This window comes from Paramisgurnus dabryanus, chromosome 5 (assembly GCF_030506205.2).
Source record: "Paramisgurnus dabryanus chromosome 5, PD_genome_1.1, whole genome shotgun sequence".
Lineage (NCBI taxonomy): Eukaryota > Metazoa > Chordata > Actinopteri > Cypriniformes > Cobitidae > Paramisgurnus > Paramisgurnus dabryanus.
Window position 1 is genome coordinate 51,022,582 of NC_133341.1, and position 16,824 is coordinate 51,039,405.

The following is a 16,824-nucleotide window of genomic DNA, read 5'->3' on the forward strand; positions in this document are numbered from 1 at the left end:
CTTCATGCTAATCATGCTAACTTCATGCTAATCATGCTAACAGCCAGATAGCCTACTAAAATAAACTTCTGTCAAACCATTTTAAATGTTCAGGCTACGCTTTTTCAAGCCAACATAAAGTTTGTCCTCAAACTTTAAAATCTAGTTGAGACAAATGAAATTGTGTAGTTTTAGATTATGCAGGAAAATGAAATGACACTTTGGTAATAACATGTTATTAAGTAATCTTGATTGGGTCAACTTGAACAAAAGAGCTTGCCATAGGCCATATAATTGTAATAAGGACAATAGGCTTTAAAATGTCCTTTTTTTTGGTTTAATGTGGAAAACTTGAATGTGTGATCCTATAAAACATTTGTTATTTCACATGAAATAGAAGAAATTATTTTTAGGTAAAATGAAAGTCAAGATGTGAACAATTATGTCTATTCTAATGCAATATGAACAGTTGAAAATAGAAAAAGTTAGTTGCTGTGTAAACAGAAAATTTTGTTTGCACCAAATGTGTAAATGAATCTTATTTACGCATTATTTCCCTTGGTGTTTTTTTATAGGTTTTGTTTTTTGGTTTTGGGGTGATGTCACATTTTGACAGGTTGCTGTACTGAGCCACTGCTTTTGGCATTATGTCAGTTGTTCCTTCTGTGTTCACTTGATTTTCTGTACTTGCATTGTTTATCATATTTGTTATGTTCTCTTCTGAATCTACTGCAGTATCATTTGCAGAGTTGAACAATTGTTCGAGCATGGGCTCATTTGGCATGTCAGTCGTTTCTTGAACGTTGGTCACATCTGTTGAACGTTGCTCTGAAGAAACCTCAGAATTTGGCAAGAAGTACGCTTCAGTTACTCTATTTTTTCTATGTTTAACTTGGAAAGTGTCTGATTCCAGTATTTTTGCAGCCCAAACTTCCTCTTTAACGTTACTATCTTGCTGTATTTTGAGAAGGTTGCGCAGGATATTATCATCGATCATGAAGTCAGACATTTTACCGTCATTTCCTTTGATTGTTATTTTAGCCTTAAACACTTTCGTGATTGATTGTGTTTTACAATATGCGGAACATTTTTGACATCTGGTGATAGATGTGGTCATGTTTACATTTTCTAGCAAATGCTGCTTTGGGCAAAGGTAGTTACTTTGCACCTCGGCAGTCATGACCTGTCCCTCCGTTGTCCTGGTATCGTCTACAACTTTTGCGACTTCACATTTCTGATCTGGCATAAGGGTAATTGTAGTTTGAGAAGTTGTGCTCAAACATGTTGTAGACAGAATTTGTCTTACTGACGCATTGCTGATTGTGTACCACTTGCCAATTTCTAAATGTGTTTCACCCCAGACACAAAGGGACATGCTTGCAGTATCATCTGCAATGGCGTACGTTCTTTTTCTAAGGTTATATCCAGATCTTGTTACACCGGGACAATCCTCTGTCAGCATGATAACTTTTGCAGTTATGTTGACCTAAACAGAAAGAAATTTAATTAATTAGCAAAATTATTTCAATGTATGCGTAATAGTATGAACTTTGTTATAAATGTCAAAAGGAAAAAAATAGCAAATTGTTCAAATTGTTTGATTATGTTTTTTTATAACATTCCAGCATTTATGGCTGTAGTCATGAGAACTAGCTTGGCTGCCAACTGAACTTTGCTCCATCTACAATGTTTCAGGATGGGAAGTTTTGTCTGGTGTTGCTCCATTGTGGCTCAAGTATGTTTAACCCAGGGCTGGTTGAACCAATGAAATTGTCGTTGTTGGTTTTATACGATTATGAACAGATGATCAAAAGTAACATAATCAACCACTTCACCAAAGATTGCGTTTTTTCAAACTGTTGAATTTAAACTCTGTTGTTCTGATTGATTGTAGGTTTATCAAATTAAGTGAAGAGGCATTTTTTCTTGTTTTGGTTGAAACATACCCCATAATTACAGCCCAATTGAGCGGTATCAGACTCAAATTTTGACTACAATTGAGTATGACTATGTTAGGCTAGGTGAGAACTGGTTAAAATGTAAACAGGTTGATTTAGACAAAGTAATTAATACAGTGTTTGTGATGTTTTTTTATTTTATTTGCTTGTTTTGGGCTTTTGTTATGAAATGTGTATCTGGATTAAACTCACGTTGATAGAGGGACAAAATGCATAATTTGCATAGAGAACAAAATGTAAAGTTGTTAAATATGTAAATGATAGGGATGTAATGGTATTAAAATTCCACGGTATGGTAGAACCTCGGTTAAGAGGCCATGGTTGAACAGTTTATTGAAATTATTGAAATGTTAAAAGGGAAAAACAAAAAAATGAAGACTTGGGGAAAACGTGCTGTAACAGTATTAAACAATGACTGGAGATGAACAATTAACTATTTTATCATGTCATCTTTGTTTAATCATAACTGTAGAGGTATGAGGTGGGTTAAGTGACCGAAAAATCTCTTTAATAAAATAATTGCAGCAGATGGACTTTTTTTATTTCTTTTTTTATTTTATTTTTCATTTTGTTAATTTTCACACCATAGCACAAGTTACATTCAGAATGCCATTTTTACTAGATTTATTTCACATTATTTAACAATGATTTTTTTAAAGATTCCAGCAGTCATTATAGAGTCTTAACCCTGTTTACTTCTCTGATCAGATAGCTATAAGATAGGCTTGTTTAAACTGTTTCAGTTACATTTGACCACATAAATGAGTCTTGACTAAATAGATGTTAATATAATCTTCTATTTCATGACTAAAGTGTGATCCAGTAATAAGCAAAGCACGGTAGTTCTCTTTTTAGAGGTATGCTCATGAAACAGTCTTGGCATCTATCACAGATTAGTTCTACCATATTTTAAATTAATTTAATTATATTGTTTTCTTTGGACAATGGTTTTCGTGAATGAATGGAGGTAAGAGATTTAAAAATTGGGTACATTTAATTTAAGATCTCTGTAAAAATCTGGCTGTTTTTAAGGGTTTTTAATGCTTTAAATTTAACTTTCTGAATGTTAGGGTGGGTTGCATCAACAAGGATTAAACTAATTCGAGTTTAGAACTAATCTAGGATTTGTTGATCTCAGTTTAATTTTAATTCGAGTTCTGTTGCACCACTTAAATTTAAATGCAGATTAACAAATATTGGATTAAAACTTTAACCTTTATTATCTGCTATTTATTTTGTTCACCATGATGAATTTGCAGGTGTAATTAAACAGCAACAATGTTGATGTTATCATTCAAAAAGGAAATAAATTTATACAGGTAAAAGTAATGTAATTTTTGTAGATAAATTACTACATACATCGGTAATCTAAAGGGCCGATTCAAATAAAAACATTTGACAATCTTTTCAAACAATTTATTGTATTGATTAACAAATGAATGTTGCAATAAATTTTGCGAAGCTCAGATATTGTGATATAATAAACTATATGTGCCGACACATTTGTCATGTAGCGCCATGGTGTGTCTGTTCATTGTCTGCCTTTCAGTTTCTGACTGGAGCACCACGTGTCACCACTCACTGATGCTGTCAATAATCTTTTTGAGCTGTCAAACTCACTTTGTGAGATGTTATAATAAACGCATCTTTAAATAGCCCTATCACAGTCGCGGTGTCTGTTTTTCAATTCAATTCAATTCAATTTTATTTATATAGCGCTTTTCACAATTTGTGATTGTTTCAAAGCAGCTTTACAATAATAGAAGCAGTGGAAAGCATAGAAAAACGACAGATAGCACAACATAATACACGATAGCAGCTAAATTTGCTGCGGCTATGAATCAACATTATAAGCGTGCGTATTGCTAATGTAACGTAAAGAAGAGGGTGCTAAGTAAAGCCCAAGAAGGCTGCCTCCCCGGGTTGAAAAACCCCCTATGAAAAAAAAAAAAAAACCCCAGACTCAGCAGGGGAAGTAAAAAAAAGTCTTAGGAGGAAAAAACCCTTGGGAGATATATTTATATATACATTGAAACGATTAAGGAGATTAGGCGGAGGTAAAGCGGGTTCTGCTGGTGGTTGTTGGTCATGCATCAGCTGGGCATCACGTTGACGGTCTGCCGGTGAGTCAGAGGTGTGCCAACTTTCACATTTACCGGAACTGGGTCTGTTTGTCTCAAGTGTCCTCGGAGACGAGGACGAGACATGAAGAAAGAAAAACAAAACCCAAATAGCGTAGGGGCCATTCATATGTATACACATGTACATATACACAAACATACATATATATATATATACATACATACATATACATATACATACACACATATACATATATACATATATATACTCATATACACATACATACATACACACACACATACATATACGTATTGAAGATACGTCATCCCAGTGACAGACTCTGCACAGTTCGGTTTAGGGAGAACGAGAAAAATGCACGGGACGGCGAATGTTTTTAGGAAATTGTTTTTGATGATTTAGCCACATATTTAATTGTAAAAAAAAAATATTTAAACCTCCTCTTATGCAAGTTTAAAGTTAATCTCAACAGATTTAAAACAGAGTTTAAAGTAATGGATCAATTATTAAAAATAATCTAGGTTTAATGTAAAAATTTAAACCTGGATCAAAATGACAGTTTAAATTTAATCCTGATTATTTTTAAACAGGTTTAAAGTTTGGGACAACAGAATTATTAAATAAGCAATTCAATTCAATTCAATTTTATTTATATAGCGCTTTTCACAAAAGTCAATTGTTTCAAAGCAGCTTTACATAAATAGAAGCAGTGAAAAGCACAGAAAACGACAGATAGCACAACAGAATACATGATAGCATGAGCAGTTAAATTTGCTGCGGCTATGACTCAATATTATAATTGCACGTATTACTAAAGCAACGTATAGAAGAGGAAGCTAGGTAAAGCCCAAAAAGGCTGCCTCCCCGGGGTGAAAAACCCCCTAGGAGAAAAAAAAACCCCGGGCTTTTATCCGAGGAAAAATAAGTCCTAGGAGGGAAAAACCCTTGGGAGAACGGAAATGGAGATTTAGCGGAGATTAAGCGGTTCTGCCGGTGATCGTTGGTCAGGTATCAGCTGGGCATAACGTTGAAGGACGGCCAGTAGATCAGAGGTGTGCCGACTTTCACATCTACCGGGACTGGGTCTGTTTGTCTCGTCCTCGGGTCGAGGACGAGACAGGGAGAGAAAAACAAAATCGTATTAGCGTAGCAGCCGTTCATATGTATTGAAGTGTCACACAGTGATGTGGTTTAACTCAGCTTAGTTCCAGACAGACTAAATATTGCGGCATAATTATGTTATCCACAGTTGAGGATTTAGCAAATTGGGGGCCCAATGCGAGGGTATATATGGTAAATAAGGGTCACCTTCCGATCTTTAAGAGAAAATGAAACCTGACGACCCGTTTGACTAAGGCCTAAAGCCCCACTGTCGTCGTTAATGCAGGTTCAGTGGCAAACGGGTCTATATTGTATACCATTTACAGGACCAGGAGAAGACGCCAAAAACATCGCAACCCGACCATACGTGTTAACCCGTTTGACTAAGGCCGGAAGCCCCACTGTCGTCGTTAATGCAGGTTCAGTGGCAAACGGGTCTGTATGGCATACTATTCATAAGACTTACGATAGCGCCAAAATCGCAACCCGACCATACGTGCCAACCCGTTTGACTAAGGCTGGAGGCCCCACTGTCGTCGTTAATGCAGGTTCAGTGGCAAACGGGTCTGTATGGCATACTATTCACAAGACACACGAAAGCGCGAAAAACGCAACCCGACCATACATACCAACCCGTTTGACTAAGGCTGGAGGCCCCACTGTCTTCGTTAATGCAGGTTCAGTGGCAAACGGGTCTGTATGGCATACTATTCACAAGACACACGAAAGCACCAAAATCGCAACCCTACCATACGTGCCAAACCGTTTGACTAAGGCCGAAAGCCCCACTGTCGTCGTTAATGCAGGTTCAGTGGCAAACGGTGGCAAACTATTTAATGCAATTCATTTTAAGTGTTCATGTAGAAAAGGTTTTTATTTATTTATTTGGTTGGTCTGTGTTATGACCGTGAGTGCTTTGTTCCGTGAAAATAACTATTGCGAGTTAAGAACCTTTACTAGACAAATTATGCGAATGCTTTGTTGAAGAGAAAAGTTTTAAGTCTAGATTTAAAATGATCGACTGTGTCTGATTCTCGGACATCGGTTGGTAAATCATTCCAGAGCTTAGGGGCTAAGTAGGAAAAGGATCTTCCACTTTTAGACACTTTTGATAGTCTAGGGATAATCAATAGGCCAGAATTTTGCGACCGTAGTGTGCGTGATGGATTGTATTCTGATAGTAATTCTCTAAGATATGAGGGTGCTAAGCCATTTAAAGCTTTGTAGGTGATTAATGATATTTTAAATTGGATGCGATATTTAACTGGTAGCCAGTGTAAAGATGCCAGAATTGGGCTTATGTGGTCATACTTCTTAGATCGAGTAAGTACCCTTGCAGAAGCGTTTTGAACTAGCTGAAGCTTGTTGACCTGATTTGAATGGCATCCCCCGAGTAGCGAGTTACAATAGTCTATTCTAGAGGTCATAAAAGCATGAATAAGCTTCTCTGCGTCAGATGTAGACAGTATATGGCGTATTTTTGAGATATTTCTAAGATGGAAGAATGCTGTGCGGCAGACGTTGGCGATATGACTATCAAAGGATAAGTTGCTGTCGAACATCACACCTAAGTTCCTAACCGTGGAAGATGGCACCACAGTACAGCCATCTATGTGCAATTTGTAATCTGACATATTATGTTTGTAGCGATTTGGTTCAATAATAAGTACCTCTGTCTTATTGGAGTTGAGCTTAAGAAAGTTATGTGCCATCCAGTCACTAACATCGCTAATGCAGTCTTTTAGCTTAGAAAACGTGTGTGTTTCGCTGGGATGCGAGGAGATGTAAAGCTGGGTATCATCCGCATAGCAGTGAAAACTTATGTTGTGTTTCCTGATAATGTCTCCTAGGGGTAACATGTATAACGAGAACAGGATAGGACCTAAAACTGATCCCTGCGGTACACCGTATTTAACCAGGGAGTGATATGACTCTTCCTCATTTACATAAACAAAGTGATAGCGATTGGTTAGATATGACCTAAACCAGGCTAGCGCCTGACCACTGATACCAACATAGTTTTCTAGTCTATTGAGTAGGATTCTGTGGTCTATTGTGTCAAATGCTGCACTAAGGTCTAGTAATATAAGAATTGAGATTTCACCACGATCGGATGTTAATAGGAGGTCATTTGTAACTCTAAGCAACGCTGTCTCTGTGCTATGGTGGGGCCTGAATCCTGATTGGAACTTTTCATATGTACTATTATTTGTCAAGAATGTGCGTAACTGGCTTGCCACTACCTTTTCTAATATTTTCGAAAGAAAAGGGAGATTTGAGATTGGTCTAAAGTTATTAAGTTCTCCTTGGTCAAGCTGTGGTTTTTTAATCAGCGGTTTAATAACTGCTAGTTTGAAAGCTGTTGGAACGTATCCTATTTCTAGCGATGAGTTAAAGATATTTAGAACCGGGGTTGACACTACAGGGAATACTTCTTTAAGTAGTTTTGTGGGAACGGGGTCTAATATACAGGACGATGATTTGGATGATGTGACTAGTTTAGAGAGCTCATCTATTGTAGTAGGTTTAAATGAATCAAGATGTTCGTATGGTAGTCTAGTGTTAAGTGAAATAATGGGTAGAGTGGTGGCTGCCTGGGTAGCTACGATGTTTTCCCTAATAGCCGAAATTTTGTTAGAAAAGAAGTTCATGAAGTCGTTACTATTGTGTTGAAGTTTACTATTGGTTTCTGTTTGTTCTTTGTTTCTAGTCAGTTTCGCAACTGTGCTAAAGAGGAAACGAGGGTTATTATGATTCTCATTTATAAGCTTGCTAAGATATGTAGATCTGGCGGTTTTAATAGCCTGTCTGTAGTGTTTAACACTCTGTTTCCATGCTGCGCGCCATACTTCTAACTTTGTGCTTCTATAATTTCTTTCCATTTTTCTAGCTGCCTTTTTAAGGGCTGCTGTGTGATGGTCATACCATGGAGCTGGTGGTTTTTCTTTGAATCTCTTTTTTCGAATGGGAGCAACGGCATCCAATGTGTTAGAACAGACATTGTTTAGGTTTTCTATTTCAATATCTAGATCGTCACAGTTATCTGCTACATGTTTCATTTGGGACAGGTCTGGAAGAGTGCTAATAAAGCTATCTTTAGTGGTGGAAATTATTGTTCTGGCTAGTCGGTAGCATGTTGTAGATTGAGTGATCCTATCTAGAAGTACAGTGTATGACACAAGGTAATGGTCAGAAACTGCATCACTCTGAGGTGATATTTCGACGTCATTAATATTGAGTCCGAGTGACAGAATTAAGTCTAATGTGTGATTACGAGTATGCGTTGGCCCTGTCACGTTTTGTCTAATATTGAGAGAATTTAGAACATCTATAAACGCACGTCCTAATGCGTCTTTTGGGTTGTCCACATGGACATTAAAATCACCAACAATAAGAGCTTTATCTACAGTGACTACAAGCTCAGATAGGAAATCTGCTATTTCATTAAGGAAATCTGCATGGTGGCCCGGTGGTCTATAGATTGTCGCTAAAGCAAAAGAAAGCTGTTTGTGGTTACGATCAGTTATTTCCATATTTAACAACATTACTTCAAATGATTTAAATTTTAGCTCAGATTTTTGGTTTACTTTAAACATTGTGTTGTATATTGTAGCTACACCACCCCCTCTCCCCTTTAATCGAGGTTCGTGTTTATAATAATAGTCTTGTGGGGTGGATTCATTTAAACTAATGTAGTCGTCTGCTTTAAGCCAGGTTTCTGTTAAACAGAGTACATCTAAGTTTTGGTCTGTAATTATTTCATTGACAATAGGTTCTTTATTGGTAAGCGATCTAATCTTAAGAAGGCCGAATTTTAAGATTCGAGATTCATCTGTTAATGTATTGTTTTCTAATTTTATTTGAATCAGATTTGTACCAGATGTAACAAGCGGTGCCCTGTATTTATTTGTTCGGGGAACAGATACAGTTGAAATGTGCTGATATTTCGGTAAGATTGACTCGAAGTGCTGGGATATAAGTGGTCTTGACATATCACGGCAGCTAACAGATGGACGGTTAAGCCGATCCATCTGTTTCCTGACCTGGGCCCTGGATAGTCATACTATATCAGAATTAAGACTATTGATCAGATTTTTAGTGAGTATAGCACTTCCTTCCGATGACGGATGAAGGCCATCTCGGGTTAGGAGAAATGGTCTTCCCCAGAAATGCTTCCAAGTGTCTATAAACCCTACATTATGCTGAGGGCACCACTTTAACATCCATCCATTGAGAGACACTAATCTACTATGTGTTTCATCTCCCCGGTAGGCGGGGAGGGGACCAGAGCATATTACATTGTCTGACATTGTTTTTGCAATTTCACACATCTCCTTAATATTATCTTTGGTGATTTCCGACTGGCGGAGCCTAGTGTCATTCGTGCCGGCGTGAATAACAATCTTAGAAAACTTCCGCTTAGCATTAGCCAGCACTTTAAGTTTGGATCTAATGTCAGACGTTCTGGCTCCCGGTATACAGTCGACTATGGTGTTTGGAGCCTCAATGTTAGTGTTCCTGAGTATAGAATCTCCAATGACCAGGGCACTTTTTAAAGGTGTTTCAGCTGGTATACTCCTTAGGGGATCGAATCTGTTAGAAATTGTCGTTACGTTATGGGTCTTAGAAGGACGCCTTATATGACTATGCCGCCTAACAGTCACCCAGTTTGACCGCCGACTTGACTCTGATGACGGAACCGAGCCATGTGTATTTTGATAAACACTATGCGCGCTCGATACAGTATTTGTAATATTTATATTAGCATCTGATGTCGGAACCGAGCCATTAGTCTTTTCGCTCGATAGATTATTTGCGACAGTAACATTAGCGGTTTTGCTATCCTCAACTAGCGTTCGGATGCGCGATTCTAGTTCAGCAACCTTCTCAGTTAACCTTAATACTTCAATACACTTAGTGCATGTAAACCCCTCTATGCTAACAGCAGAAGCTAAACTATACATGTGGCAAGTAGTACATGTTACAATAACAAGCGGAGTCTTACCGTTTTCATGCTGGGCGATGGCGTCTTCGTTTACCCGAACACGGTCCCCGGAGCTGCATCGCGTGGGGTGTTCGGTTGTGACACCCCTCGGGTGCCTGCGAATGTCTGGGGCCAGGGTGATGTTTGGCTTGCCGAATCTGCGAAGGCCGGGCAGCGGTTCCTCCACAGCTTCCCGATCGCTTTCATGTCGTTCACGGTCCGTGAAGCTGCATCGAGTGGAATGCATGTTTGTTGCTCGCTTGTGGACGTCGGAAAACAGGGTGAAGTGGGCGCTGTACCTCGCCTTGGATCTGCTAAAACCGGGAAACAACTCCTCCACAGCTTCCCGCTCAGGTGAGGATAGGTCAGAAAAGCATATATCAGATGAATCCGCCATTAGATCGGAAAATGCTAGCTTCAGCCTCCACCGTGTGGATGCTAGCGGGCTATATGCTAACAACACTGGGTGTTTATTAGTGATAAATAGTTTCACGTGGTAGTACTGCTCAATAATCGTCACGGTAAAGTATTCCTATGTAAAACTAATAAGTTATATTATATAAATAGGAATAAGATGGTAAAAAAAAAGCTTTTAGATGATGAACTCGACGGAGCTACGATGCACGATCTGTTCAGCGTGACGTCACAAACCGGAAACTCAAGCCAGATCAACTCGGGACACACGAGTGTGTCTTCATTTGAACCAGATTTAGGCTTAATCGTTGTTGGTGCAACCCACCCAAAGACTTTTTGAGAATCCTTAGGAACCTTGGGAAATATTGTTAAGTAGGATTATGTAATGTAACTAGGGGTGTGATGAGACACTTATTCCACGAGACGAGATGAGACGAGACATGACATTGGGTTCACGAGAATGAAATTAGGTTTTTCCTCAATAAGAAATTCTCAATGATAAAATAAATGGGAAACAGAAATCATATTATTTTGAAATGTTTTAAGTAATTTAAGATTGTACCTAACAATTATTTTGCTAATTATTAAGTAATTTAAAATTTATGGTTATTGAACCCAATTCAACAATAACTTTAAAAATCACATAATAATGATGATGCAATAATAATTCATTTAAATTTAAATTTTAAAATAAGTAAATAAACACACTGCAGTAATGTGGCTTTTGTTTAAAAAAATTGCATTATGTATTATAACAAATGCCTGCAGGTGGACCAATGAACCTGTTTTTACTTTCAGTTTGTTTAAGCCAGTGGTTCTCCAAGTTATCCCTGGAGGCCCAGTGCCCTGTACATTTTATGTTGCCTTTATTAAATACAGCTGATTGTGTCAAATGAGAGAAACATACAAAATGTCTAGGGCAATGAACCTCCAGGAATAACTTTGAGAACCACTGATTTAAGCCAAATTAAGTTTAAATCATTTTGAATCTTAAATATTTGTCCAATTCTTTACAATCGAATTTATACATTGTTATGCTTGAGTAAGAACACGCAAAGATAAAATCACGTAGTCAGAGTAAGGGTTTAATCTGCTAAAATGCTTTACATCTGACTCTGATCAACAAACATAGCAAACATTATTGGAAATGCAAACAAAAAACCACATGCAGTAAAAGACAGAATATAATGCATACACTGTAAATGGTTTATACAGAATCTTATCTTAATGCTGATTAGGGATGTTAACAATTAATCGATCTTTGATTAATTGTCGATGAGAATTAAATTGATAAAACTTAACGTTTGTCGAAAAAGTAAGCACGTGTGTCCAACGCCTGCACAAAGCACATACACAGCTGGTGAAAAAACTAACCAAGCGCAAAGAAGTTAAACTAGCCATGATCACAACAATGCTCGATGCTAAACACACACTTGGGCTTTTTGTCCTCATTCGAGACGAGGCTGGCTACTAACACAACAAAATGGCATCCGCAGAGGATCTAAGAGGGTCCGATGCCAAAAATCTAAACACAGTTAGGATACTGAAAGCAAAGACCCTCTTCAGGGAAGCCTGCAAGATTAGCATAGCAACGCTGCTAACGCTGCTTTACTCAGGGAAGGAGTGCATTAGCCATTTTTAATAAACAGATTAAATTGAAAAACTTAAATTCTGGCAAGAAACTGTTAAATGTAAACTGTAACTGACTTTTGTTACACTCCGAATGCCCGCAACATATATCATTGATCATCATCATGACTGGCTGAGGCGCTACACCCAGGGTTCTTGCAGGTTTCAGCAAGTAAAATTTAAGACCTTTTAAGACCATTATGAGTAAAATTTAAGACCAACAAGTCACATAGAAATTCTCAAAATATTCTATTTTTATTGATTCAGTTATAGAAAAATATAAAAGAAACACAATATTAAAACAAATACTCAAAATACACAGAAATACATTATGCTTAAACCTATTAGACCACAAGTGTTTGCGCCGACAAATTATATCCATAGCCTACTAATAAGAGATCACTTAAACTAAGGCCTACTCCTGGCTTAAGCTAATCCCTGTCCAGGAAACCCCATAACGTTTATGCATGTTTATCTGCATTAAGAAAACTAAATGGACCATTAAAAGGCTGTTCGTGGTTTATTATGTGTTGCTAACGTTATCCACGAAGACTGTTTCTCAATCCGAAGGCTATAGTCAGAGGTCGCACTTCTAGGTCTTATTTCAGAATATTAACATTAAAATTAACTTTTAAATATTGATTATTATTTTTAGTTAATTGTAAATGGTTGTAATATGCTTAATATGACTTACGAATGTAATGCTCAGTTAACTTATCTAATAAACCAGGCTTGATAATGTATGCAGCAGCCTTCCTATTCGACCTCCGGAAGATAGAGCCTTCAGATTAAGAAACGCTCTGATTGTAACACTATTCATTTAACCGTAACTCCTAAAGCATTTGCGTTATGAAAATGTGTGAATTGTTCCTAAAAGAAGACAATTGTGCTTTTTTGCAATATATGGTTTATTTCGGTACTTTCTTACTTTCCGTCCGCCAATCGCTGCTGTTTGTTGAGAGCTGAAGGGAAGCGCAGAGAGAGCATTATTAAAGTCAAAGAAGTAAACGTGGTTTGAGCAGTGAGGTAAACAAAATCGTCCAAAGTGAAAACTGTGTAACACTTAAGTTGATTTGTTGTTGGTGGCTCGTGACTCAACGGTCCGACTGTATAAGTTGATTTTACATAAAGTTGATTTTTTTCCTGCTGCTGGGTCCTCTATGTTTCAGAACCTGGCAAATACTCAGATAAGCCACTGGCTAGTTGGTTAAATTAACCCAGAAAAGATTTTTGCTTACACAAAACTAAGTTTAAGGTTTGTTTCTTGCCTAGCCCACAGTATACAGTTAGACAACAATACCTCTAATATAGCTAATGGCACGATTTGCATGGATTATGACAAAGTGCGGACGGCGGTTTCTTTTTTAGAGACCCACCCATCTTTCTGCCTCCGCCACTGATTAGTTCTTCAGCGTTTTAAATTACCATTTTATTTTCCGCGGACAACGCTTTTCGAGAATGAACATTTAAGACTTTGGTAAATTAAATTTAAGACCTAGCATAAAAATCTGGGCGTTTTTAAGAGTTTTTAAGGCCTTAAATTTAACATTCTGAATTTTAGACTTTTTAAGACCCCGTGGGAACCCTGTACACGCTAAACACTGTTGCGGGTTTTCTAATGGAAGGTTGAAGTCTTCATAAAATAAGCATCTTTGCTGAAAGTACGCCGCAGGTCTAAAGCTGAGGTAACGACGGGAAAAGTGCCCTTTCGTGTGTTTCTTGGATATAATTACAACAAGTGGTGTATTGACGACTTAGAAAGCGAGGTGAACAACTAGAAAATAACACTTGATGATAATGAAACTTTTATTTTGTTATGGATGCATGCGACTATGCGGAGTGCCCGTTATGAGGCGGAGTTTACTGTGTCTATTAGTCATTATATTTCATTACGAGATTAAATTGATGATTTTTATCAAAACACCAACTTTATTAACTCATTTTACAATCCCACTAGCATATTATTTAGACAAAATAAAATCTTTTAATTTGCGTGAGGAATCTGGCGTTTTTATGCACACTTTCATGTCATTGGCTATATGCCACTGCTGTAATGGCTTATTGCACTATTATTACAGTGGCCGTGTGTCAAACAGATGAAGCCTCTGGTGTGCTGCCAACTTCATCTGCATCATCAACTTAACTGAGTATTATGTTCGGAAGTCATTATCATATTACAACAACTTACAATTAACTAAATATAATAGTGAAATATATAATTGTATATATTTTCTAAGGAGACATTCTTTATGACGTATGCAGTCTACAAATGGGACATCTAAAGGATGCAGCCTTTTGTTAAGGAAAAGGCCAGCAGATCAAATCTCGTGACATAATTAATTTCGCGTTACATATTTAATCTTGCAAGATCTTTGCACGAGATCTCGTCACACCTCTAAATGTAACCATGTCAAAGAACCTAATTAGATATAAATAAATTCCAAATTGTTTAGTAAAGGGTTTACAGATCAGCATGCAACATAATTGATTTTTTAATTTTGTTTTTCAGTTTCTGACACAAATTACGTAACAATAAAGTGACAATTTATTTACTTGCTTAATCTGACTTGTTGATGATAGGAGCTGTACATCAGTAATGTATTAAGTTGTTAAAGTTTACGTAAAAATAGTGTGAAAATTGTGTTCCTTAAAATAAAATTGTTTATATATATAAAATTAGTTTTTGTTGACATTGGGGATGAGTCAATTAGTGGTTTCATCATTAACCACAATAAAATGTCCTGAAAGTTAGTATTATTGTTAAAAATATAATTATCATTTTAATCGTGTTTGATTATGGTGATTTGGAAAAATCGCACAAATCCTATTCAGACAGAATTAATTTGACCCAGATGTGGATTTACACATTGTTTTTGCAAAAGGAGGCAGTGAAAGTGATTGGGATGTTTTTTAGCAATCCAAGAGGACTATTTATTTGTTTGTTGATTTTTAAAAATAAAACTAGTTAAAATGTTTTCAAGTCTGTGTGTCAGTTAACATTTCTATTTCATTTTAGTAAAAGCATGATAATATTGATAACCATGATAACTTTGGTGTTATCCGTGATAACTTGTGGATTAAGCACATGCCTTTGGTGTGAGAGACCCGTGTTTGAATCCATTGTGACACGCCAAAGTGTCCCTGAGCAAGACACTTAACATCTTATTTCACCAGAGGTGTGCAACCTCTGACATAAATAGCAATTGTAATTGACGTTGGATAAAAGTGTCAGCTAAATAACTAAATAAATATAAACTTTGGTCACTATAACAGTGTTATGAAATTTTCATATTATCCCATCCCTAGTTGACAGCAATACAAATATCTATTTTAACAAAAGATGTAAATGGAAAATATTAATATAAACAACAATTTTACCCTTTGATATTCTCTGGGGTCTTCTTGGATATTTTTCAGTTTCTGGTGTTGAATGGTCTCCTGCAGCTTTTCTTCAAAGGCAAATGACAGCCGACGGACACATTTTAATGATGAACTGTTATTGACCATTATGTCCATGTCTCCTAAAAATGAGTAACACAGATAACATAAATGTTTGTGTAAAACTTGGCTTAACCAAAGTACATTTTATTTGCATAATAACAATTGTAATACTAATTAAAAATTATATCTATATTGTAAAAGAACAATTATGTTTTATTTTGAAATATGACGTTTATACAGCAAATTATTAATTAGGGTTGGGTGATATCTTGATATTTATAAGTATATCTATGCATTTTTAAAACACAAAAGGGATTTTGATGTATTATATATTTATATAATGTTAACATTTAATTGTGATGTTTCCACTTTGTTTGTTTGCCTTCTTTGTAGGGGTGTCACTTTTCTCCAAATCCTTGATTCGATTACATTTTCAAATCTTAGGTCACAATTCAATTCTCGATTTTTACATATTTTTTGAAAGACAAAAATGATATGCCATTAAATATTATTATTATTATTATAGTTTTACATTAACATGCACATTGCAAAACTCGCATGGGAGTTTGTGGGCTTCACTTAACGCGAGAGCTTGTAGAGAGAGGATTCCTTCTTGCATGCACATGGACTTAATGTGTGCGTCTTGTACTCCTAGCATCTGAAATAAATCTAGTGTCATAACCAGCTGTGTTGCTTTCTGTCTCACGTGCACATGCTCTCGCATCTGTCCGAAGTCTAAACATAAACTAAAGTAGTAATCCTTACGTATTTGTTCAGTTTTATGCGTTTCATGCGAATTGAGGCAAACTATCCCTTTTGTTTAAAATATAACTTGCTGCATCTTTGCACCTCTCTGACTATCGCGCACATGCAGAGAGCTGCGCTACGTCCAAAGTCAGATCACTAGGTAGTAATCCTGTTTATGATATGCATTTTAAGGAGTTGTAGCAATACATCCTTCGTGTTTAAAATATGATCGCGTTTTGCTGGACCAATGTTTTTAAGGTATCTTTGAGAGTTTTTCCTTTGTTTGGCAAGCTGGCCGGATGTGACATGGGGGTAAGGCAGCATTGATGATCGCATTTTTTTATTTGAAGTTCGAAGTTGTTACTTCATTTCGATCGATTTCTATTTTCAATCGAAATTGTGACACGTTTACTTTTTGGGTGCTGTGCTCCTTCCTGCTTTATTGGTTTGTATTTTGGTAGCACCCACAAC

At 36.8% G+C, this 16,824-nt stretch overlaps 1 protein-coding gene across 1 annotated transcript in view; it reads right to left on the minus strand.

The window, feature by feature from the left end:
• Positions 1-209: 209 nt before the first annotated feature.
• LOC135774511 (uncharacterized) overlaps positions 210-16,824 on the minus strand; it is a 43,364-nt gene continuing 26,749 nt past the window's right edge. Inside the window, exons 5-6 of the mRNA XM_065284641.2 lie at positions 15,544-15,686; positions 210-1,465 (exon numbers count right to left, since the gene is read on the minus strand). Of these exons, the coding sequence (XP_065140713.1) occupies positions 518-1,465; positions 15,544-15,686 (1,091 nt within the window). The 3' untranslated portion in view covers positions 210-517. The remainder of the gene's footprint in view (positions 1,466-15,543; positions 15,687-16,824) is intronic.